We start from the raw sequence: 25,033 nt of genomic DNA, 5'->3' as shown, positions 1-25,033 counted from the left end.
ATTCTTTTTGAATTGTAAAGAGAACAAGGCATAAGTCTCATAATTCCAGACCAAAAAAAAAAATACGAGAGAGGAAATTATAAAGAACTACATATTCGAACTACGAGTTAATGTAAATTGTTCCCTTCAAGTAGCATAGACATTTATTTATATCAGCAACATTATGTATGCAATATGGATCTTGTATGATAAATTAAATTTCATTAGGTTTATTAAACAAAATTTTTAAAATTCACATAGAACATTAAAAATTAGAAGATTAACAATTAAAAATGACACATATTGGTGGGATGGAGAGAGTATGTGCAACTGCACAGTCTGAGATGTTCCTAATCGATGTGATTGGTTGTGCAAATGTGTAAAAAAATCTTTGTATCGCTAAACTTTCCCCTATATATAAGCTTCTACTTGACCTTTCCCCATCAACCATATTTCCTCTCCCATTGACATAAACCTCTCTCTCTCTCTCTCTCTCTCTCATGGCTGATGTTCATGAGGCACAAGGCATCAAGCTATTTGGCACAACAATTGCAGTGAAAGATAGACATGAAAAAGATCACGAACCAACCAAATCTGATCAACCAACAGAACATAAAAGGCCGGAAAAGATCATACCATGCCCTAGATGCAAAAGCATGGAGACCAAGTTTTGTTACTTCAACAACTACAACGTTAATCAACCAAGACACTTCTGCAAGGGCTGCCAGAGGTACTGGACTGCCGGCGGTGCCCTCAGGAACGTTCCCGTTGGAGCCGGTCGCCGGAAAAATAAGCCCCCGTGCCGGGGGCTCCCAGGATTCTCGGAAAGTTGCTTCTTTGATATTGGTTCGGGGGTGCAAGAGATTGACTTTGATGGGGTGGTGGAGGGGTGGCAACTAGCAGCACAAGGCGGTTTCCACCATGTTTTTCCGGCCAAGAGGCGGAGGAGCACCACTGCTGGCGGTCAAAGTTGTTGATCTTCTTCTTAATTTATTTACTTTTTGCAATAATACAAAAACGATTTAAAAAAAGTTGTAAATTGCGGTGGTGTACATACAACTTGTCTTAGTCGTCTCTATCTTCAACTTGATGTTAGTTTATTACTATGTGCTTATCTAAATACAGTAAAGTCTTGTTTGTTTGGCTTTTAATTAGTCGGATATGAAATTTTTGTGTTTAAGGCTCCGTTTGTTTCGATGTAAAATGTTTTACAATGTAAAATGTTTTTTCAGAAAATAAACTTTAAACTTTTATTTTCTGGTGTTTGGTTGGCACATTAAAAATATTTTCAGAAATTGACAAAATAATGTGGAGGGAGAGAGAGAGAGAGAGAGAGAGAGAGAGAGAGAGAGAGAGAGAGATAGAGAGAGAGAGAGTTGAACGTGGGTCAGAACTGAAGATCGAGGAAACTAAGCAATGAAAATTGCAGTAGAAAGTAGTGAGTTCATTTCGGAAATATAACTTATTGAAGATTTAAGGGTAAGTCATTTTCATCCAATTAATAAAAAATATTCCCATTTGTTATATAATCAAACACTAGAAAATAGATAAAATATTTTATCAAAAAATATTTTACGCCCAAACAAATAGGGCCCAAGGGCCGTTTGACCAGAAGTGAATCGGATCAACCAATTCGATGAAAACTTTTACAGTCTGGATTAAAAATAAATCTGGCATATATATAATAACGTACTCCACAAAAGTGTGGAGCATATATACAATAATATTTTGGGGTTTTTCCATCACTATAAATCCAATGGGATTACATATACTCCATCTTAAGACATTACATTTTCGCATTACTATCAAATCTTAACAGGGGATAATCTATTCGATGTCGGATTAAAATTGTTATCGTCCGCATAAAACTTTTATCGGTACATAACGCACAAAGCGTAGGATATACAATACCATGGAGAGTTGTACTATTTATTAGTCACTTTCATTATTGTTCTATGAGATCATATATATCTTTTACTATTAGTCCTTTTAAACAAACGTCCATATATAATAAAGATCAAACAGACCCTTTTGAAAAGTTTCACATTTACCGTTCATGATTCCCTATGGGTTATATATAGTTTCTACGGTGTAAGGGCACCTTGAGATGATTGTATGAAGCCCGAACCTATTAATAGGCCGGGTTCAATCGAATTCGATCAAAAAAAACTTTGAATCTATTCCGAATCCAACTTTTAAGCAAATTCAAAAACCGGATATTATCCAATCTGATAACCCGACTCAATCCAATCCATTTAACCTATTCAAAAATCAACATTCAATCCCAAAATCCATTAATGATATCTTGGAATTACATACAAATATACAACACTCCAAAATTCCAAAAGTAAAATTACTTGATCGGATTCATAAATGCGTCAAATTAACTAGATATATCCGAATTCAATTCGTCAGTTTTCAGAATAAACAAATTATCATATCGAATTTTTGATAATAATCGAATTTGAATTGTATCAAATCGGATCCATCTAATCCAGTCCCTTGACAAACCTACTCCAACTTTTGTCCATCCCACATATTCAACATCGATCTTATGTACTCGGGGGTCTTTCTGTCCAGGAGTATAATTCTTCCACCAATCATTAAATGTAGGCGCCCAAAATAAGACCTAAAAGAATTGTATTCCTCTCCCACGATCCCCCTACACCCCTCCCTATAAATCTAGTCTTTTTGTTCTCATCTGCATTTTAGTATTTATTTATGCTTCTGTACATATTTTACTATTGAATGATATGGAAATCTTTGAAAGATGAGAAGACTCTCACATGACTCAATAGCTCAAAACGTAAGCTATAACTAGGGATGGGAATCGGACCTGTCTTGTTCCAAATGGGGCAGGTTTTCCAACTCATTTTCAGGTATAGGGTTGGGGTCGGGCCGTCGAGGTTAAAATTTCAAAATCCGACCAGGTTCGGGGTGGAAGTACCCCGTCCCAAACCCGTCCCGAAATATATGTCCCGATATTACCCGCCCCGACATATATTTATATACTCCAGTATATAATTATACTTTTATCCTAATTTAATTATCATTATACTTAAAATTTAACATTTTTACCCTAATATTATTATCATTATACTAAAAAAACTTTATTCTTAACTTTATATTTTCACCATTATACTAAACTACCACTTTTTTTATAACTATTTTCTTTTATTTTGCTTTTAGATTACCAAATTTTTTAAATTTCTTACGGTGCAGGGCAAGGTGGGTAAACTCGTTCTCCGATCGGGGCAGGAACGGAGATACCCAAAAAATCTCTAGTTGGGGTTGGGGCCGTGTAATAATTTTCGGGTTGGGGTACGCAAAAACCCGTCCAACCCCGTTGCCATTCCTAGCTATAACACCAATACATAAAAAAAAAAACTTGAACTCCAGGATAGAACTTGGTGCTCCAGTGCACCATGAAGTTCAATAGCCCCTCATATTGGAGTGGTATTAACTTATGTGATCAGAGATCGCAAGTTCAAATCTCATTCTTAGTTGTTAGGAATCACCTTAGGGCTACAACCAGTAATTACTACCAATATCAGAGACGGAAATTAAATTGCACGAATGCTCATCGCACCCACGAAGTTCAATTGCCTCTCATATAGGATTTACCATATACTCACCTTAGGGCTACAACCAGTAATTACTACCAATATCAGAGACGGAAATTAAATTGCACGAATGCTCATCGCACCCACGAAGTTCAATTGCCTCTCATATAGGATTTACCATATACTGATACCATAGATTACGAGTTCGAATCTCATGCTCGATCACTCGGAATCAACTAAGCGCTACACCCGTACTCGCTATAAATAAGTGAGACAGGGAGTTGCATGAACCCTTGTCGCTCTAAGACGTCAGGTTTCTTCAATCAATTTATTAGACTGAAAATGACACCGTAAGGTTAGAATCGAGTGGTATGGCATCTGATCCAAGTCCAACCATCCAAGAGCATATACAGAATTCTGGAAAAAAAAAGCATCATGAACTGGAATAGGAAAAGGGTTATCATGAGAGAGACTCTCTTTGGTTTACTGGACCCTTTGGCCCACATTGCATATCCGGTAGGCGGCAGGCCCGCAATAGAAAATCCAGCCCAGCACATATATATAGGCTGGACTCCCGAAAGTCCCAACCCCTTGTCCCTGGCATACCCCGTCCATTTCAATTGCAATGGGGCGCCAAGTCATGGGCACTATTCAACCCATGACCTCATACCGTGTTATGCCTAATCGTGCTCGTATCGTATTCATGTTCAATCGTGCTAGCAAAGTCTCTAAAGAAAAATTGTCAAATGGTTGCAATAGCACAATAAGTTTAAGAACGAATTCGGTTCGATACGCAAAAGAAATTTAGAAGACAACGGATATAGTATAGGTAGCTTATCACTCTCATTTGAGTACATACTGATTAGGTTGACACTTATTCAATTGTCAATTATTTGAATTTCGAAGACCTTACACTCAAATTACAAAGTTGCTCTTAAACTAATCGAGTAATCAGTAGTAGGGAGAACAGCATAGAGATATAAAAAGAATTCACGTTACTTGAGCTGAAGCGTCCCCATGTTACTGTCCGCACTCGGTTCCATTTGACTCAAAACGACGGCCTAACCCAAAGCAATTTTAGTGCACATGCCCTGCTAGACAAACCTAGAATCGTGTCACGCCATGTTGGGTACGCGTCTAAATGTTCCTAGCACAGCCCAGCCCACGTTGCTCTTAGTCTTTCAGGTAGGCTAAAGAAAGAAAAGGATACCAAAATGATGCCGATGAAACAGTCTCTTCTTTGAATAAAAGAGAAAGAGGACTAGATATAGACGAAAAGGAAGTGCAAAAACTGAATATGTTCAAGTACCAAATGTTCTCACTTAGCAAATCCTCGACAAACCTATTGTGAAGTAATCGATAGATATGTTACAAGGGACGAGGAAATGAAATCAAGATGAACACAAAAAGACTAACTGGACGTTTTACGCACAATATGTATGTAACCACTACAGGTAAAGGCCCATCTATCCAATGCAGAATTTCAAATCACTGTCTCAAAGTTTCTGTCTTCTTCTCACTTGTGAAAAAACAAACATTTCCAACTCTGTGGAAAACACAAAGCATATCACAGAAGTTTTGGACCCCATCACCTATAGAAGAAAAATGAGCAGACTATTCATACCATTGTGCTTCCCTAAGCTACCTCTCAAGCTGCAACATGGCTAATTTGTGATTCTCTTCTAAGCTAACCCTTCCATTCCACATCTTTTGCTTCAAAGTTCTGAGGCCTGCAAGCAAATACAGATTAATTCCCCAGTGGTTAGACCAACAATAAGAGCAAATTTATGCTTAACAGAAGAACATAAAGACCATTAATTTACACTATTTATGTCCTAAAGAGACCCAGGGAAAACCTCAATTAGTTATTAACAAATAAACAAACGAATTAAAAAAGAGAAAAAAATAAAAGTTTAAAGCATTCAGCTCCTAGTTAAGTTTGCATATCTTTTTGTGAATTTGAAGTCATGGCATTTATGTTAAGTATACGATTACGAGGTATGAAACGAAACTTCATGTTTGAAAATAAAAGAAGTTAAAGCTAGATAACAAAATAAAAACTTAGGTCTCTAATCAAACAAGTACCTGTCATTTTCCTGGATTTGCAAATTTAAATATCAAGAACCTGTCAGAAGCTATTTTTCCTCTCGAACCTTATATAAGAGAGAAAATTGAAGAAAAATAAAATTACTAGTAAAGATTTATTTTGGAAAGATAAGCCTGAAAAAGAAAAATCCGAGGACTTAATTTCTCGTATTTAAACACAAACAACCAACAACTCCAAAAAAATAAAACCAAGAAAATCATACCCATTTTCATAACCTAATTTAAAAGGGGGACAGATTAGTTTCTTTTAAGTTTTTAACTCTCTTTTTTTTCATCCTTTTTCCTTTTTCTCATCCCTCCACCAATCCAATACGAACATGACAGTGTAATTGATTTTGAAATTCCAAAGCCCTTTCTTTTATGATATCTAGCTCCAAAACTAATAATCAAGTTACCACCAAAACAGAAGCAACCAACACAGAACCAGGCCAGAACCCAAAAGCAATTAAACACAAGAAAAACCAAAAAGTCCAAAAAAACAAAACCAAGAAAATCATAACCATTTCCAATTCGATTTCCCATCTTCCCATTCCAGAAGTTTACTCCCTTTGTATAACAGACAATGCACCTCACATCCATCACCAGAAAAATTTTGGGTTGCTCGTTTTATCCACAAACATGAATTTGTCATGTTAGTGATGTCACCTTATGCACACCAGTGTTCTAAAAATTGCTAGGCGCTAGTCAGGCGAAAAAAGGGTGCCTAGCACCTATGCGCCGACTACCCGGCTGCTTAGTGCCTAGGCATAGTGGCGAAGCCCAGAAACAAAGTTAGAGTGGGCCGAACTATGAATGAAATTTTGGTTCCATGATTTTTCAAGACTAAATCAAGTCAATCAAATTTTTACAGAACGATTTTGATAAATTGGAGAATTAATCTCGAGTATTGTTGCTATCACATCGTTCAACGACACGCAGATCATTACCGCACGGTATCATTCACCATAACTTAGTGTGATCAAAATGAAAAGAAATTGGGTGGGAATGGCCGCACCACAACAGCTCCGCGAAGCAGAATTTATTAATTCTTATAGCTATCGTATTACTACGAAAGAATGAAGGTTAAACCTTAGCCAAAGTTTATGAAGCCAAAGTTTATGATTCAAAACTTTAAGTAGCCGACCAATAAAATGTTGGTGTTCAAATCATAATCAAATTGATTGATATACATGAAATATAAAACTTATGTGAATAAATTATATTAGTCCATAAATACAAGAAGTTAAGAATTTGGGGTCAGGCCGCAAGAGAGAAATTTCTTGGTTGTTGCTGGTGTTTGGAATAGATCGGGCTTAGGGTTTGTTTTGGTTCGTGATTTGGGCCAGGCCCATGTGGTTTCTTGGCTTTATTTTTTGGGGTCTGGCCCTCGCGGTGTCGGTGGGCTTTGACCCATCTTTTCTTTTTCATCCAACCCTTGGTTGGATTCCCCTCTCCCTTTCCCTCACTTGATGTACCCTTTGTCAAGTGTTCTTAATAAAACTTGTGTTGCCTATCAAAAAAACAGAGAGAAATTCCTCGTGAATCCCCTAATCTCAGCGTGGATGGACTGCCTTTGACCAAACCAGAGAGGAAAATAGTTGAGGTGCACGTAAGCTGGTCCGAAATCCCCCGACCGTTGAACCCAAAAAAAAAAATGCTATATGTATGCACAACAAAAAGGATTTCCACACACAAAAAAAAAATGGGGGGCCCGGGCCCCTTAGTAGCTCCACCATTGCCTAGGCGCCAACTAGTCGGCTTGCCTAATCTAGGCGTTGGATCATCACCTAGAACCTAGGTGGGGGACCAGTCGGCCGACTTTTAAAAAAGGTACGCACACCTTGGCTAACCCCTAGGAATTAATCTCACGGTCCATCAGTATGGCTCTTATTAAAGTCAGGACAAATCCCCACATAAACTGGCATAAGTGACCATATGATAACACTGAAGAAAGTTTCGAAACTAAGACCTAAAACCAAACCCTAAGTTCCAGGCTTTACCAACCTTTGGTTCTACTTTCCTTCCACTTGACAAAACCAAAGGCCAAACAAAAAGAGAACTTACTTATCAATATTAAACACGGCACAAACAAAAACGTAACCGATTTAACAGCACATTCAAAATCCCCTTCTGGTTCTAGCCAATCAAGAAAAACAAAAATAGGAAAAACAAAACAAGACCCACGCAAGAGACAGCATGAACATAACAAGAACAGAGTTTATGGGGGATTCAGTGTCCTAGTAAGGCTTCTTGGGTAATGCGAAAGTTGATGAAGCTGAGAGCTACCTGCCAAAGTTGGGGCAATGGTAATGATACTTTCCTTTGGATTGATAATTGGCACCCTTTAGGAGTGTTATACCAGCAATTTGGGGAGATTGTGATAACTAATCGGGGTCTTGCTTTGCGTGCTAAAGTTGCTTCTATTATTGATCAAGGACAATGGAAGTGCCAAGGATAAGGAACAGAGCTGTATTCAGCATTATCCGAAATACTCTTGAAATTTTTTTGTCTTCCACCTCTGATTGTGATAAGGTTGTGTGGACCCTAACTGCCGATGGCTCCTCCTCGGTGAAATCTGCTTGGGAGGTGCGTCGAAAGCGCAATCCCATCCAACCTTGGTATAGCATGGTCTGGTTTAGTCAAGGAGTGCCTCGTTGGAGTTTTATAGAATGGCTTGCCATTCTAGGCAGGCTATCCACTAGAGATAGGTTGTTTAGTTGAGGTGTAGCTGTGAGCCCTCATTGTGTGTTGTGCATGGATGATGTGGAGTCACATGATCACCTCTTTTTTGTGTGCCACTTCTCTTCTGACATATGGAAGCAAATTCGTACCCGTAATGGTATTCACAAGGCTGTCTTGCCTTCATCTCGAGAAGTTGCTTGGGCTGTGCAGAGTTATGCAGGTAAAGGGTTTAGAAACACCATTTACAAGCTGTCATTGGCTGCTTCTATTTACTTCTTATGGGGGAACGTAATGCCAAGATATTCCAGGGCAGATCTAGGAGTGTTACTGAGGTTACTAATGAAATTTTTGATGTTGTTCGTGCAAAACTCAGTTCTTGGAGTACGGTGACGTTCCATGCCCAAAATAGGGGGTTGTGTGAGGATTGGCTTCTTGATTCTCGAATTTTTGGGATAAATAATTGTAGATAGAGAGCTTCTTCTTTTTTTCTTTGGTTTTGGTGTATAGTTGGGCCAGGGGTATGCCCCTATGAGATTTTGTAGCTTCTTGCGCAGTTTTTGGTGAAATAAAATTTACTTACCAAAAAAAATAAAATGAACATAACAAGAACAATATCTCAAAGAGCATCATCAAGGGTAAACTTAGGTGCCATAAGTAAGGAGTTGGAAGTTCAACTCCTCTTGCTAATCTAACTATTCTAACAACACTTCCTAACTATCGCTCAAAAAACAAACACTATGTCAAAGAGACAAGAAAATCAAGAACTCTTTCATTAACAAAGACCACGAAGAGAGAACATGAACATAACAAGATGTCAAGAACAATATCTGAAAGAGCAGCGTCATAGGTGAACATAGGTGCCAGTGTAAGGAGGTCATGAGTTTGACTCGTCTTGCTAATCTACCTATTCTAACAACACTTACGCCCATAAAACAAAGAATATGAGTGGTTTTGGCGAAAATAAGCCAAGTAGCTTATTTATTTTCTTTTATTCAAATTTTTATGGCTTTTGTTAGTTTTGAGTCAAATTTAATCGGAAAAGTAAAAAATTATGATAAAAAACTTATAACTTTTTGAATAACAAAAATAAGACAAAAGACAATTTTTTTTGGCTTATTTTTGTCTTTATTCAAAAAAAATTGAGTTTCGATCATATTTTTTAACTTTTCCAAAAATTAAGACCAATCAATAATTAAAAAAAAAATTGACATAGAATAAACAAATACGATTTTTTTTTTTTGAACAAAGACAAAAACAAATAAACCACTTCGTTTATTTTTCCCAAAACCAGCCATATATGTCAAAGAGAAATAATAGTAATCAAGAACTCGTTCATTACCTACTTCCAGTTCCAGAACAAACCCACTTCCCATCATCCCATATCAAGTGCTTCCTCACTCTGTACAAAGGACACCGCAACTCACTCCCGTCACCATCCAGCCGCACGTAGTAAACCGGATCCACACTCCGGTCAACCCTCCCAACCCACCACCCTCCGTTGGCGCAGACCTCGACCCGCTCCCCCGCCGCGAACCCAGGAGCCTGAATCTCGGGCGGGACCGGCCGAATCTCCGAACCGCGAAGGGATTCGGTTAGTAGTCTTGACTTGTCGTCCGTGAACCGGGTTTGGTACCGGACCAGGTACCGGGTTTTTCCGATTGCGGCGAGGAGTGTTGCTGGGTAATAGGAGCACTTATAAGGTTCTTGATTTCCGATCACTTCGACGGTTTGGTTGTGGCGATAGGTCATTTTGGTGGGTGTGTTGAAGTGGGTTTTTTTTCCCGAGGGTGCGGTGGAAAACTCTGTTCTGTTCTTTTCTTTAGAGCATCTCCAATCCATACAAAATAGAGGATGGATGTAACACATTGAGGGGAGATTTTGTAATTTATTTCACTTTTTCTTCACTTTTTCTACTTTTTGGGAGAATCTTTGAGGGACCCACCGTCCTTTTTAGAGTTTGGTCCTCCAAAAGTAAATTTGGTCCTCTAAAAACGGAGGACCAAAAGTAAATTTGGAGTACAAATTTCCTCCAAACTCTAAAAAGGACGGTGGGTCCCTCAAAAATTCTCTCAAAAAAGTACAAAAAGTGAAGAAAAAGTGAAATAAATTACAAAATCTCCCCTCAATGTGTTACATCCATCCTCTATTTTGTATGGATTGGAGATGCTCTTAGTAGAAATCAAGGGGGGAGACTGGAGAGAGAGAGAGAGGCACGCGAAAATTGCAGAGTCGGTTTAAACTTTAAAGGCGGCGAGGGCTTTAAAATAAGGGAAATTTTTATAAATGGTCCCTCTAGTTTACATGAATTTTTATTTTCATCCCTCTAGTATCAATTGTGTTACTTTTAGTCTTATAATTTGCATTCTGTCTCAATTTCGTCCCTCTTGCTTACGGCGTTAATGAAACAAACGGAATTGGAGGACAAAATTGTCATTTCTCCTCACAGAGGGACTAAATTGAGATTTCATGTAAACTAGAGGGACTATTTCTATAATTTTATTTTTTACTTTTGTTTTTGTAAATAAATTTAAAATACATCATATACTCCGTATAATATATTTCTCATCTCATTTTATATTGAATAATAAAAATTATGTTAAAATTTTGTAAAGTTTTTATTATATTTATCACAAAAAATATGAGAAAATTCGAAAAACAACCCTTATGTTAATTGTCTTGGTCTTGTATTTTTTTTTTCAATTGAATTTTCACTATCGTTATTTTTTTTTGTCACATGATTAAAAAGAAAAAGTTGTTCAGTAGTATTTAGAAATCTTGTAATTGTGTTTAATTAAGCAATGAAACACTATTAAATATTAAGAGATCAAATACATTAAAATATGGGTATAAGTGTATTTATTTTGGGACTTACTCATAAGATCATTCATATAACAAATAAACACGGATTTTAAATTTTTTTTATTGGGTGAAAAAATAAGAAGATTATAAGAATATGATACAAAGACATTAGCTAAGGGGTTGATTTGTGCATTTTCTAATATTTTTGTAATGTGTAATGAAATATAAATTTTTCAATATAGTTTGATTACCCAATAAAAAATAATTCAGTTGTCAAATACATTACTTATGGTCTTTTTTATTTTATTTGCAAAAAACGAAAGTAAAATGTAAAATTTTAAAAATAATCCCTCTGGTTTGCATAAAATTTCAATTTGGTCTCTCTGTGAGAGAAAATGACAATTTTGCCCTTCAATTCCGTTTGTTTCATGGACGGCGTCAGGAAGAAGGACGAAATTGAGATGGAATGAAAACTATAGGGTTAAAATTGATACAATTAATAGTAGATGGACGAAAATGAGAACTCGTGCAAACTAGAGGGATCATTTTTAAAAATTTCCCTTAAAATATTTTGGCGAGAAATTGGGAGAGAAAATGAAAATTAAGGGGTTTTTCGGGCAGTAAAAAATTTATAAATTTTTATTTGTAGTTGAAAAGTTGTTTAGTGTTTTCAGTGGTAAATACATTGTTGAGAAATGTCAAGTTATTTTCGGTAGTGAAAATTTTTTGTTGGGTATGAGTGAAAAAGTTGTTGAGTTGATAAAAACTTTTTTATTAGTAGGAACCAGTTGATAAAATGTGTTAAATGTTAAGTTTTCATTATTTTTTGTTCGTGAAAACAAGATGATAAAATGCATTAAATTTTTGTTAATGGAAACGGGGCCTAAATTATCTTAATTTGCTTTTTCCCTTTTTCTCGCCAAAGATTTGGGGAGAAAGAATTCTTTTTTCTCAGGAAAAATGACGGCGAATGATGTGTTTTGATAATTAATACCCACCAATGACATTTTTCATGTTCTTAATGGGTATTAATTATCAAAACACATGCCATTATTTTTCCTTTTTCTTATCTCACCCTTTCTCTTATCTTATCTTACCATCTAAAGAAGGTTATTGGGCCTTTGAGAACTCAATTTGGGTCATTGACTGGTCAGTCCAAAAAATTGGACCAAAACTCCAGTAGTTCCTGGACGACGCCAAAAAACACTGGTAAGGATTTTAACATTTTTTTTACGATAATACCCTTCTTCTACAAGCGTAGGGCATGAACGAACACACTAACTCTCGACTCGATCTTCCCTCTAACAATCGCTCGCTCTCTCTCTCTCCCTACATTGATAAACCCTAGACTCTTCTCCCTCATTCTCTTCTACATTATCGAAGTAATCTCTCTCTCTCTCTCTCTCTCTCTCTCTCTCTCTCAAACACACAAATTTTCACGAGTTTGAGTGAAATTCACTAGCCGAAATTCAATAACCTAGGAATGTTGAATCTAGTGAAATTCACCTTGGTTTTTGTGTTTTGAGTTCTAGTGAAATTCTAGCATTGTTTTGAACACATAAAGTGAGAATTTCATCATTTTTTTTTCAATATATCTTGTATCTAGTTAAATTAACTAGATATGATGTAGTGAAATTTGCGACCGTGTGAAATTCACATTGGTCAATGATAGTGAATTAAATTAACTAGATCTGATGTAGTGAAATTTGCGACTGTGTGAAATTCATATTGGTCAATGATAGTGAAATTCACTACTAAGAAATTCCCGAGTTTGTGTGAAATCCACATTGCTCAATATTAGTTGTAGGGAGGTATTCCCGAGCAGATACATTTAGTTACCGAACACGTGATGTTTGGGAAACACGTGGTAAATACGACTGGACTTATCGCCGGGCAGTATAAAGAACAGCGATATGGAACAATGACATGTGAAGTCCTTGGTCCATGTAATCTGTTCGGCTGAATAAAGGCCAATGACATGACAAGTCAATGGTGTAAACTATCTGTTCGGCAGTTAGGAGGCATTTTGATTACGTTTGGACAAAGTTACATGTAAAGTCCCTGGTCCAGGTAGTCTGTTCGGCCATGAGACAGTCGAACAAAGAAGGAGCTCCAATCAAGAGCAGGAGCAAAGGGAATACTCTAGAAGATTCCAGAGTAGTCATGTCCCATAAAGGGATAAAGATCCCAAGAATATAGGATCTGAGAAAGATACCCAACGAGTATGGGATGTTCGGCTCTTAAAGGAAAAGAATCCTAAAAAGACTCTTTTCCATAAACTGATAAAGGAAACGAGACTCCTTGATATCTTGGGTTTCCTATACGAGTTAGGAATCCTATGGCAACATGGATGCTTGGACAGCAAGCATCCATAAATCTATAAATATGAGATAAACCTAAAGGTGAAAGGTACGCAATACTTTGCATTCATGCTTTCCTACTGATAATTAGGGTTGAGTTTTCTAGTACGTGATACTAACAAAGGCATCGGAGGGCCTTTGCCACGAGAGGCAAAGGTGCGCTCACCCCCTGTCTATTTTGCAGATTAGGGTTCAGACGTCGAGCTAGGGTTCCGGTGGAAAGGTACGAATAAGCCGTTGCAATCCAGTTGATCCGAAGCACCAATTGTTTTCATCCCCCTACAATTGGCGCCGTCTGTGGGAAACGAAAGAATTCCCTTTTGAAATACGACCATGGTGGAAGTAACTCCAGCAACACCGCATGAACCAAAAGATGTGTTAGATGAGGGGAGGGACAAATCCCCACCTGGGGCTCCGAGAAAGCCCCAGGGTGGGCACAGGAGTAACACGAGTAAGGACCGCCCCCTTACCGTGCATCATAACTCCAAAAATAGAGGAGATGGAGAGACGGCTTCAAGATCCACGAGAAGGAGTAAATCCCAGCAAAGGGATGAATCGATCGCGCACTCCAGGAGTGTGCACCATAGCGACGACGTTCTTGATAGGAAGAGGCAAGAAGTCGAGGAGTATGCTCGTCTGATTAAAAAACGAGAGCATGAGATCAGAGAATTGGAAAGAATTAGGGAGCATCCGGAGGATTCTGGACTGTCTCGAAGAAATTCTAGAGGCAGTAGGTATGCTGTGGTACAATACAGAAAAGCTCCTTCACGAAGAAGAAGGAGCAGAAGCAGGAGCAGAAGTCCTGTTATAGGGCATCATGAGGCTTCTCCACGAAAAAGGGGAAGAAAAAGTAGAAGCCGAACACCATAGAGAAGGACTTCTTCACGAAAAAGGAGGAGCAGAGACCGAAGTTCTACCCCTGAGGAATAGGATACGAGAAAGCATCATCGAGACAGGTACGAGAGGCCTGATGCTGATTGGGTCAAGGCTTCGGCCCACAACTCAAAGGAGCAAGAGGATGGGATAGTGACTGCACGAGAAGCAGCACGCAAGGCCCTGAGTAATATTGCAGCCTCCCCCTTTACAAAGAGGCTACAAGAAGCAAGGTTGCCGAGCAGAGTGAAGCATGGAGCATTCGTACTTTACGAGACAAATACGGATCCCGTAGCTCACATACAACATTATCAACAGGCCATGTTTATGCATGAGGGGGATGATTCCATCTTGTGCAAGATGTTTCCCTCCAGTCTTGGCAAAGTAGCTTTATCCTGGTTTCATAAGTTGGCCCCACGATCCATACGAGGATGGAGGCAGCTAGCAGAGGAATTTACTGCTCGGTTCTTAACGAGCAGAAAGGCCCCAAAGACTTTTGAGAGTCTTTCCACCATGAAACAGGAAGAGAATGAGCAAATTAGAGATTATGCAAAGAAGTACTGGGAAACTTTCAACGAGATTGAAAGTTGCAGTGAGGAGTACGCAATTGCTACGTTCAAAACTGGTTTGCCTGTTCGGGGAGAGCTGCGCCGTTCGTTGAATAAACATCCAGTAGCCACCTTGGCTAAATTGATGGAACGGATAGAGCAACATGCCAGAATGGAGGATGACATACTCCGTGAGGATGGCAGGGCGGTTGCCGAACAGCTGAAGCCACCTGCCAAGAAAATGGATAAGCCAGAGCCCAAGACATATAAAGACAGAAGGGAGTACGGGCAGGCTAAGAAAGAGCCATACAAGGACAAGCAAGCTCCTGACCCCAAGTCCTTCTTTTCTATCACTACGGTTTGGAAGGAGCCAATTTACAGGATTCTTTATCGAATAAAGAATCAGCCATATTTGAAATGGCCCCCAAGTCTAGGCGGAGACAAAGATGCAAAACATGCTACGAATCAGCACTGCAGTTATCACAAAGATTGGGGCCATATGACCGAGGATTGTGAGATATTCAAGAGGCACCTTGATGATTTGGTCTCTCGGGGCTATCTCAAGGAATTTATCCAAGAGGACCCTAAAGAGAGAGGGAAGGCTATGGAGGTGGGTTACGAACAAAACCCCAAAGGTGTCATCCATATGATACATGGATTGGCCACACCTTACACGAGAAGTGAGGTTAGGCTATTTCAAAGGCAAGTTAAGCATGATCAGCATGTGATGCGGTTGGGAAACAAGAGGAGAGGGCGAGAGACTGATGTGTGCAAAGAGAGCATGGCATTCAGTGATGATGATTTTGGGGAGGTCCAAATACCCCACAATGATGCATTGGTCGTAACTCTGCGAGTTGGGGAATACGACATCGAAAGAATTCTAGTGGACTCGGGCAATTGTACAGAGGTATTGTACTATGATGCATTCAAAAAGATGGGGCTGGCCCAATCAGACTTAGAACAGTCTACAACACCTCTAATTGGGTTCGGTGCAGGAGCGGTCTGGCCCCTCGGAAAGGTAACGTTACCTGTTCGGGCCGGATCAGTGGTGTTAAGAACGGACTTTTTGGTGGTCGATGTCCCATCTTCCTATAACGCGATTATAGGGAGGACTTGGTTGCACAAAATGAGAGCAGTCTCCTCGACTTATCACCAGATGGTGAAGTTCCCAGGATCAAATGGGATTGAAGTCCTTAAAGGAAACCAGAAGGTGGCACAGCAATGCTTGATTTCCATCATTAAAACAGCCCCGAAGGTCCACCATGTTCACACATTAGAAGTACCAGACCAACCAACCATCAAGGATGTTGGAAGAAGCCCGGCTGAAAAAGTGCTTGAGGGCCTGGAGAAGATTCAGATCAACGAGACTGATCCTGAAAGATATTTTTTGATTGGGGAATCATTACCAGCAAACGAAAAGGCTGAGTCGATACGATTTCTGAAACAATATATTGATGTTTTTGCATGGGTACCTGAGGAAATGCCTGGGGTGGATGCAGATGTGATCTGTCACCATTTAAACATTGATCCTCTGCATAAGCCGATCATTCAGAAGAAACGAAGGGCAGCCGTACAGCATGTAAATGCTGTGATCGAAGAGGTCGATCGTTTATTGGAGGCCAAGGCAATACGTGAAGTCTATTACCCAGAATGGTTATCCAACACTGTTGTGGTAAAGAAGAAGAATGGGAAGTGGCGTGTCTGTGTGGACTTCACAGACCTGAACAAAGCATGTCCTAAGGACAGTTTTCCTTTGCCTAGGATTGACCAATTGGTTGATGCGACCTCTGGTTATGAGCGAATGAGTTTTCTCGATGCATATCGAGGATATCATCAGATTGCAATGTTTGAACCTGATCAAGAGAAGACTTCGTTCATCACACCACGAGGGTTATACTGTTACAGTGTTATGCCCTTTGGACTAAGGAATGCTGGGGCTACATACCAAAGACTTGCAACCATTATGTTCAAGAAGCTCATCGGGAAGACTTTGGAAGTTTACATAGATGATATGGTGGTAAAGAGTCGAGAAAAAGGAGGGCATATTTCTGATCTAAAGGAAGTGTTCGAAATCCTGAGAAAGTATAAACTGAAACTCAACGCCTCGAAGTGTGCGTTTGGAGTTGGTTCAGGAAAATTCCTGGGTCATTTGGTAACTTTGAGAGGGATAGAGGCAAATCCCAATCAGATTGATGCCTTACAAAGATTACAGAGTCCCAAAACTACCAAGGAAGTCCAGAGGCTGACTGGAATGGCAGCAGCACTTAACAGATTCATCAGCAGGTCAAGCGACAAATGCAGACCCTTCTTTCAGTTATTGAAAAAAAGGGAGGGATTTGAATGGGGAGCAGAATGTGAACAAGCTTTCCAGGACCTGAAGAAGTACCTGGCCGAGCCCCCACTGTTGTCAACTCCACAGCCTGGTGAGTCTTTAATTCTGTACTTAGCTGTTTCCGAGCATGCAGTAAGTGCAGTCTTGTTGAGGGATTTGGGGATCGAACAAATCCCCATTTATTATGTTAGCAAGACATTGTTGGATGCAGAGACGAGATATCTGCCTTTAGAAAAACTTGTCCTGGCACTTAGGACAGCAACCAGGAAATTGCCACACTATTTCCAAAGCCATAAGGTTGTGGTTTATACTGAGTATCCATTAAAATCACTGCTTCGAAAGGCAGATTTCTCGGGAAGGATCTCAACGTGGTCCGTAGAGTTAAGTCAGTATGATCTCGAGTATCGGCCACGCACAGCTATTAAAGGCCAGGTGTTGGCTGATTTTGTGGCAGAGTTTTCCCCCACTGTTGCTCCCTTGCCTCCTACGAGAAAGGAACAGGCAGCTAAAACATCATCCTTAAAGGATCAATCTATAGCCGAACAGGATCCCAAAGAATGGAAGTTATTCGTTGATGGATCAGCATGTAACACTGGTTCTGGAATTGGAGTTGTCCTCTTTCCTCCTCAAGGAGTTCTGATTGAACTCTCTGTTCGGCTTGGATTCAGTGCATCGAATAATGTGGCTGAATATGAAGCACTCTTGGCTGGATTAAGAAGTGCAAAGACCCTTAAAGCTGAACGGGTCAGGGTGTATTGTGATTCCCAGCTTGTTGTGAATCAACTGTCCGGCGAGTACGAGACTCGGAATGAAAAGATGGTAGCCTACGTGCAAGCAGCAAAGGACTTGCTTGATACCTTCGAGAGGGTACATATTGAGCAAATAAGTTCTGGACAGAATACTCATGCAGATTCTTTAGCATGGTTGGCTGCAGCAGTACCAACAGAGTTCAAAAGAAGGGTGGCAGTAGAATACCTAAATGAGCCGAGCATTGGGAGGAGTGTAGACCTGGTCTTGGACGTGAACCAAGGACCAAGTTGGATGGACCCAATTATGGAGTTCTTACGAGACGAGATACTCCCTTCTGATAAAAAGGAGGCCCACAAAATAAGAATCAAATCTGCTAGGTTTTGGCTCTCCCCAGAGGGTAAGTTGTATAGGAAATCCTTTACAGGTCCCTATTTGCTATGCGTACATCCTGAGATGGTACACAAGTTCCTTCATGAGATCCACGAGGGAACATGTGGGAGCCATGCTGGAGGGAGATCCATTGCCCACCGAGCAATTACTCAAGGCTACTGGTGGCCACATATGCAAGAAGATGCAAAAGTGTATGTAAAGATTTGTGAGAAGTGTCAAAAATTCTCACCAATGATTCGAACACCCGCCGAAGATCTGGTGCCTTTGACAAGTCCCTGGCCTTTTGCTCAATGGGGGATGGATATCGTGGGTCCATTGCACAAAGCAACTGGGAATCGAAAATTCCTGCTTGTTGCAACTGACTATTTTACAAAGTGGATTGAGGCAGAACCACTGGCCAAAATCACTGAGCCTATGATAGAAAGGTTCGTGTGGAAAAGCATCATCACTCGTTTTGGGGTCCCTTATTCATTGATCACAGACAATGGATCCCAATTCCAAAAGAAATTCAAGGCTTTTTGTGCCCAATATGGAATAAGAAATTTTTATTCCACCCCAGCCTACCCACAGAGTAATGGGCAAGCAGAGGCATCCAATAAAACTATCCTAGATGGGATAAAGAAGAGGTTGGACAAAGCAAAGGGAAAATGGCCTGATGAGTTACCATTAGTTTTGTGGGCTCACCGAACAACGCCCAGGAGGTCTACGGGAGAGACCCCCTATTCGTTGGCATTTGGAACAGAGGCTGTCATACCTCTGGAAGTGGGTCTGCCAACCAACAGGACAGCTTTGGTTGAAAGTGGAGGCAACGATAGGGCCCTTGAAATCGAGCTTGATCTTGCCGAGGAGAAGAGAGAAAAGGCCTTGGTACATCTTGCTTCTTACCAAGAACAGCTGATGAAAAGCTACAACAAGCATGTTCATCCTCGAGAATTTGGTGTTGGGGACCTCGTGCTACGAAAAGTGCTCGGCAACACCAAGGTGGCCAACGAAGGCAAGCTGGGGGCCAATTGGGAGGGCCCATATAGAGTAACTAAGATTGTAGGCATAGGAGCCTATCGATTGGCAGATTTGGATGGTGATCCAATTCCAAGGCCTTGGAATGTTCATAATCTACGCAAGTTCTTTGTTTAGAAGTATTAAAATCTGTTTTAGATTTGCATTACGTGATTGTGTGGGAATTACGAATATAATTCCCTTGTTCTAGTTTTGACTATTTTAGTAGCAAGGGGTATGAATAATACCCTCTTGAGTTTTGCAGATTATGAATACAATCGCTTCTTAGTATAACTGTTGTGGTATTTGTTTTTAATACGAACTGCGAGTTTAGTTTCCCTCATTCGTATTGGGGAGCAGGGTATGAAACACTTGTAAGATTTTTAAACCTTTAAGTACGTGAAACTTAAACACAAACACTTGTGTGATGTTCTAAGTACGTGATACTTAGGCGTTTTTGTGTGAGTACGTGATACTTAACAAGTATGAAACACTTGTATGGATTTTTAAAGAACGAGGAAACTTAAACGAGTAGTTCTAAGTACGTGATACTTAGAGGGTTTTGTGTGAGTACGCGAAGCATAACGAATACAAGTATGAATACACTTGTATGTACTAAAAAACAGTAGTACGAGATACTGGGAAACAAATGTTTTTAAAGTACGTGAAACTTAAACTTCAGAACAGGACATCATGTGTAAGTACGAAATACTTATGCAAACAAATGATGGTTAACAGTACGAAATACTTAGACTACATTGCATCCGAACAGATGTAGAAAACAGGGAAGCCGAGCAAAACATTAAAGTTATGCCACGAAGGGCCGAATACCTGTGTTAACAAAGTATTTAACTGTACTGGTGCCTCACAGGGCCAAAATATGCTTATGGTCACGCAGGACCAGCAATCAAAACAGTTCATGAACTTACCAAATCAATCCACGTTCTGGACCTCTGAAGTATCAGTGTTGATCTCAGTGTCAGCACCACCCTCGACTACATTCTCTTCCAAGTTGATGGGCTCAAAAGGTACATCCCGAGCAGGAGCTTCAGTGGGGTCCACATCTGTGGGGATATCTTCCTCAGCATTGGCAAATTCTTCAATTTGCCGTTCAAAGTCTTCCTCTGGGTGTCCTTCTGGCTCTGGAATGTCTTCGATGTTCTGAATACGGGTGCTAGGCAGCTCGTTGTCAACCCAGAAGGGTGAATCCTCAGCAACTCCCAGTTTTGTCAGACAGGTTTCCCAGCAGGCAATCCAAACCTGGTCCTGTATAGCTGGCATCTGTTCCACGTAACTAGCAGTTGTGGCGTCATAGCCCTTCTGGTAGCCCTCTTCATATGATGCCTTCTTGGTGCTGTCAATCTCAGATAAAGCCTGGTTTAGGCTCTCTTCGGCAATTTGCAGCTTGCCCTTAGCACCATTAAAATCCGCCTTGGCTTTGTCTCTTTCTCTTTCAAGACGAGCAACTGTCCGAAGAAGTCGAGTGTTGTCATTTAGCAATCTGATTTGCTCGGCCTCAACTTCTTGGTACTTTTGCCCCAGGGTTACCATTTTTTGGATGAACTAGCAATAACACCGAGTGGTAAGGGACAAGTGTAGCAGTATTTAATATGAGGTATACGAAATATACATTAAGACTTATATGAAAAGATTGAGTCACATTACCTTAATTCCACTGACGAGACCAGTGGATACTAGCCGGTCAGGTGTAGATCCAGATTCCTTCTGCATATCCACAGGGAGCAACAACCCTTGAGCTAGGGCAAGTGCTGTTTCTGATGAACCAGCACTGTCCCCAATGTGAACAGGACGGTCACCCCTTGGGAATGAAGGAGTCCATGTTTGGGGCAGCATTTGAGCAGTTGGTGACGCAGGGAGTTGAGTTTCGGTATCTGTTTGTGTGGCAGAACCATCTTGATTATCCCCTCTTGGGCGTTTGTCCCGATGAAGGTCAGTGGCCTCTGTAGCGGTATCAATGTCCCGAGGAGAAGATGATGACCGTGCAGATCCCCCCTATTACGACGAGATCGTGGAGGAGGGGCGCCAGTTGATGCTACCCTATTGGTAGCACCACGTCCCCGAGAGGAGACAGTGAGTAACGAACTGAGGTTGATAGGTTGGTGCGTCATCGTACCTGAGGTTGGGGGTGATCGAGAATAACTGGATGAGGACGACTGACTGGTAATTTGGTGAGGAAAGGGTTGTTGTTCGGCAATGAGCTGCCTGCGACTTGTTCTCTTAAGTACCACACGCGTTTGAGGAATACCGTCAGGGATAACAATATCGTCGGACTGCCCGGCAAGAGTTACACCAGCTTGAAGCCTCGAACTGTGTGGTTGGGGAGCAGTGGATGTAGACGCGGCACTAGTGCTGGGGTGGGCAAGTCTTCTGTCGATGACCCCTCTGTATGAAGGGTCGTATCCAAGCAGTATATCAGCGTCTCGACCCCGACCAGCTGTTCGGGTACCAGGTTCGCCTTTATATTTAAGGATTTTGTTGATGTCCTCTGATCGGACGTAACTAGGCTCTCGTCTTGGACGTTTGTTGACGTTTTCAGCTACACAATCAGAGTTATTAAATCAAACATTAGACACAATGGAAAGCTACGAGAAAGCAGCAAACAAACAAATAGCAAAGATGAAAAATAAGGAGCATACGTGGGTATCCCCATATATGGGGGCAGTGGAGACCCACCACCTGACCATCCTCTCCTAGTGGCTCAAAGGCTCCAGTGACGTAAAGGAAATCGATTTCATGATCCCGAGCAGAGTCTGGCAGGTTTAGCACGAGACGCTTGTCGGCCCTTCTAACTTTGAAGTAATAGGTGTTGTATTCAGGGTTTAGTACAATGCTGTACCACCACTGAATATCCCAAATTCCTAACTGGGTCCCCAGAATCCTATTCAAAGCTATTACACCCATTATCAACCTAAAGACGTTTGTTGATACTTGCATAGGGGTAAGACGATACTAGTTTAGGATCTGGCGAAGTAATGGGTGAAGGGGAAATCGAACTCCACCTTCGACGATAGCAACAATGGGGATACACATTCGATCCCAGGAACCTCCGTCTCTATCTGCGCCCAGGGGGGCGAGTTCGAGACCAACGTTCTCTGGAACGTTATATTCCTTCCTAAATGCCGCCATGGCAGTAGGGGATTCACATAATTTCCTAAATTTGCTGGGTCTCAAGGGATTCTCAGCATCGTCAGCCATGGGTATACTCAGGAAAGAAGAAAGACCGAAAAAGGTGCAACTGAAACCCTAGAAAAACGACCCACGAATCTGAGAGTGAGATCTCAGAGGGAAGCCTAAGTAGACGAAATGGAGTGAGAACGAGAATCTTACAAGAATAATGTGACGATTCCCTGGAGTGCAATTGGATTTGCAGGTGGCGGTGATGGCGGATAGCGGGATGCTTTCGCCTGGTTTCTAGAGAGAGAAGGAGCGCGTTTAAGTTTTTGGTAAAAATCCAAAAAGAGCCCTTTTAGGGGTTCAAGGTTAAGAGACGGAGACGAAACGTCTCGTCTCACGCCGTTATAGGTAAAAATAACGGAAAGAAGAAACCGTTCTGACGCCGTTTCTTAGAACGTCAATTCGAAAATTAATGCTAGGCATACGAAACGTGCCACGTAGAGTCATTACCTCGAGATGGTATAATGACAAAGGCGCCAAAAGGCATCAAAGAGATATTGAAATTATGACTGCACGGGATCAAAAGGGTTTGGTCTAGATAAAATTCTGTTTCTAAGCATCATATATTGCCCCCGAACAGTGGTAAATACATGAAGCTGGGGAGCAATTGTAGGGAGGTATTCCCGAGCAGATACATTTAGTTACCGAACACGTGATGTTTGGGAAACACGTGGTAAATACGACTGGACTTATCGCCGGGCAGTATAAAGAACAGCGATATGGAACAATGACATGTGAAGTCCTTGGTCCATGTAATCTGTTCGGCTGAATAAAGGCCAATGACATGACAAGTCAATGGTGTAAACTATCTGTTCGGCAGTTAGGAGGCATTTTGATTACGTTTGGACAAAGTTACATGTAAAGTCCCTGGTCCAGGTAGTTTGTTCGGCCATGAGACAGTCGAACAAAGAAGGAGCTCCAATCAAGAGCAGGAGCAAAGGGAATACTCTAGAAGATTCCAGAGTAGTCATGTCCCATAAAGGGATAAAGATCCCAAGAATATAGGATCTGAGAAAGATACCCAACGAGTATGGGATGTTCGGCTCTTAAAGGAAAAGAATCCTAAAAAGACTCTTTTCCATAAACTGATAAAGGAAACGAGACTCCTTGATATCCTGGGTTTCCTATACGAGTTAGGAATCCTATGGCAACATGGATGCTTGGACAGCAAGCATCCATAAATCTATAAATATGAGATAAACCTAAAGGTGAAAGGTACGCAATACTTTGCATTCATGCTTTCCTACTGATAATTAGGGTTGAGTTTTCTAGTACGTGATACTAACAAAGGCATCGGAGGGCCTTTGCCACGAGAGGCAAAGGTGCGCTCACCCCCTGTCTATTTTGCAGATTAGGGTTCAGACGTCGAGCTAGGGTTCCGGTGGAAAGGTACGAATAAGCCGTTGCAATCCAGTTGATCCGAAGCACCAATTGTTTTCATCCCCCTACATTAGTCAAATTCACTACTCAAATTTTCACATTGTTCAATGATATTGATGTTTAGGTTAACTAGTTTAGCTAGTAATGAAATTCACTAGTTGTGTTTTGAGTTCCAATGAAATTCAATAGTGAATTTCTATTGAATTTCGCTAGTTTGTTTTTATGTTTATTGTTTGTTGATTGGCAATTACAGAATGTTTAAAATCAACTAGATCTGATGTAGTGAAATTTGCGACTGTGTGAAATTCATATTGGTCAATGATAGTGAAATTCACTACTAAGAAATTCCTGAGTTTGTGTGAAATTCACATTGCTCAATATTAGTTAAATTCACTACTCAAATCTTCACATTGCTCAATGATATTGATGTTTAGATTAACTAGTTTAACTAGTAATGAAATTCACCTCCAACACACTTATTTTCCCAAATCCCTCATCCTCTCCCACTTCCAAAGCAATCAAGAAAAACCCAATTTCCTTCAACTCACCTTAGAGAGCTTTGTGATGGAGAGAGGACCCAGGTACAAAGCTTATTCAGATTTGAGAGAATCAAAGCTCAGAATGAAGTAAGCGAGGAACTAGTCGATAGAAAAAGAACCCAGTTTGTCTCCATCCAAGAAACAAGCGAAGCAGGGGATTTTTCCTCGGAAAGCAGGGTCCTCTATTTTGGCACAATCGGTGCTGCAGCGGTGGTGAGAAAAGAGAACTGGAAGCCGTCGCTGGGCATGATGCCGGTGATGATGGAGAAGAAGTCGTTGACGCCTCAGCAAAGAACTTGAAGAAGGCGTGGTACGAGGCTGGGGTGGGATCGAGGAGTAAGTCCGTGAATTTAGGGGAGAAGAGGAGCAGTGGGATTAGGCCATACACAGTGATATAATCAAATACCAATTGTTTTTAAAGTTAACAATGTTGGTGATTGCTCACAATGATACATCAAACTTAGCAATATCCTTATAAATAATCAAATTTTGGGATTTGAATAACCAAAACTAGCAACCTTTTTCAATAATCAAAATTTGTGGATCCTACACTACATAAGTT

At 40.6% G+C, this 25,033-nt stretch overlaps 2 protein-coding genes across 3 annotated transcripts; one reads left to right on the top strand and one right to left on the bottom strand.

Annotated features, from left to right (window-relative positions):
• Positions 1-415: 415 nt before the first annotated feature.
• On the top strand, positions 416-1,130 carry LOC131315950 (dof zinc finger protein DOF1.5-like). The gene has a single exon (XM_058345201.1). The coding sequence runs from the start codon at positions 480-482 to the stop codon at positions 954-956; it is 477 nt and encodes a 158-aa protein (XP_058201184.1). The 5' UTR covers positions 416-479; the 3' UTR covers positions 957-1,130.
• A 3,680-nt stretch (positions 1,131-4,810) lies between these two features.
• LOC131316641 (protein AGENET DOMAIN (AGD)-CONTAINING P1-like) lies at positions 4,811-10,126 on the bottom strand. Of its 2 annotated transcripts, none has more exons than XM_058346072.1 (2): positions 9,649-10,126; positions 4,811-5,272 (listed from the first exon to the last, which is right to left on the bottom strand). In XM_058346072.1, the coding sequence occupies exons 1-2, from the start codon at positions 10,056-10,058 to the stop codon at positions 5,230-5,232; spliced, it is 453 nt and encodes a 150-aa protein (XP_058202055.1). In that variant the 5' UTR covers positions 10,059-10,126; the 3' UTR covers positions 4,811-5,229. The 2 variants fall into 2 exon arrangements, with proteins under 2 accessions (XP_058202055.1, XP_058202054.1); XM_058346071.1 differs by having other exon boundaries at positions 9,653-10,124.
• Between the last annotated feature and the right edge of the window lie 14,907 nt (positions 10,127-25,033).

Source organism: Rhododendron vialii, chromosome 2a (genome assembly GCF_030253575.1).
Source record: "Rhododendron vialii isolate Sample 1 chromosome 2a, ASM3025357v1".
Classification (NCBI taxonomy): Eukaryota; Viridiplantae; Streptophyta; class Magnoliopsida; order Ericales; family Ericaceae; genus Rhododendron; species Rhododendron vialii.
This window is presented reverse-complemented; position numbering and strand designations above follow the sequence as displayed.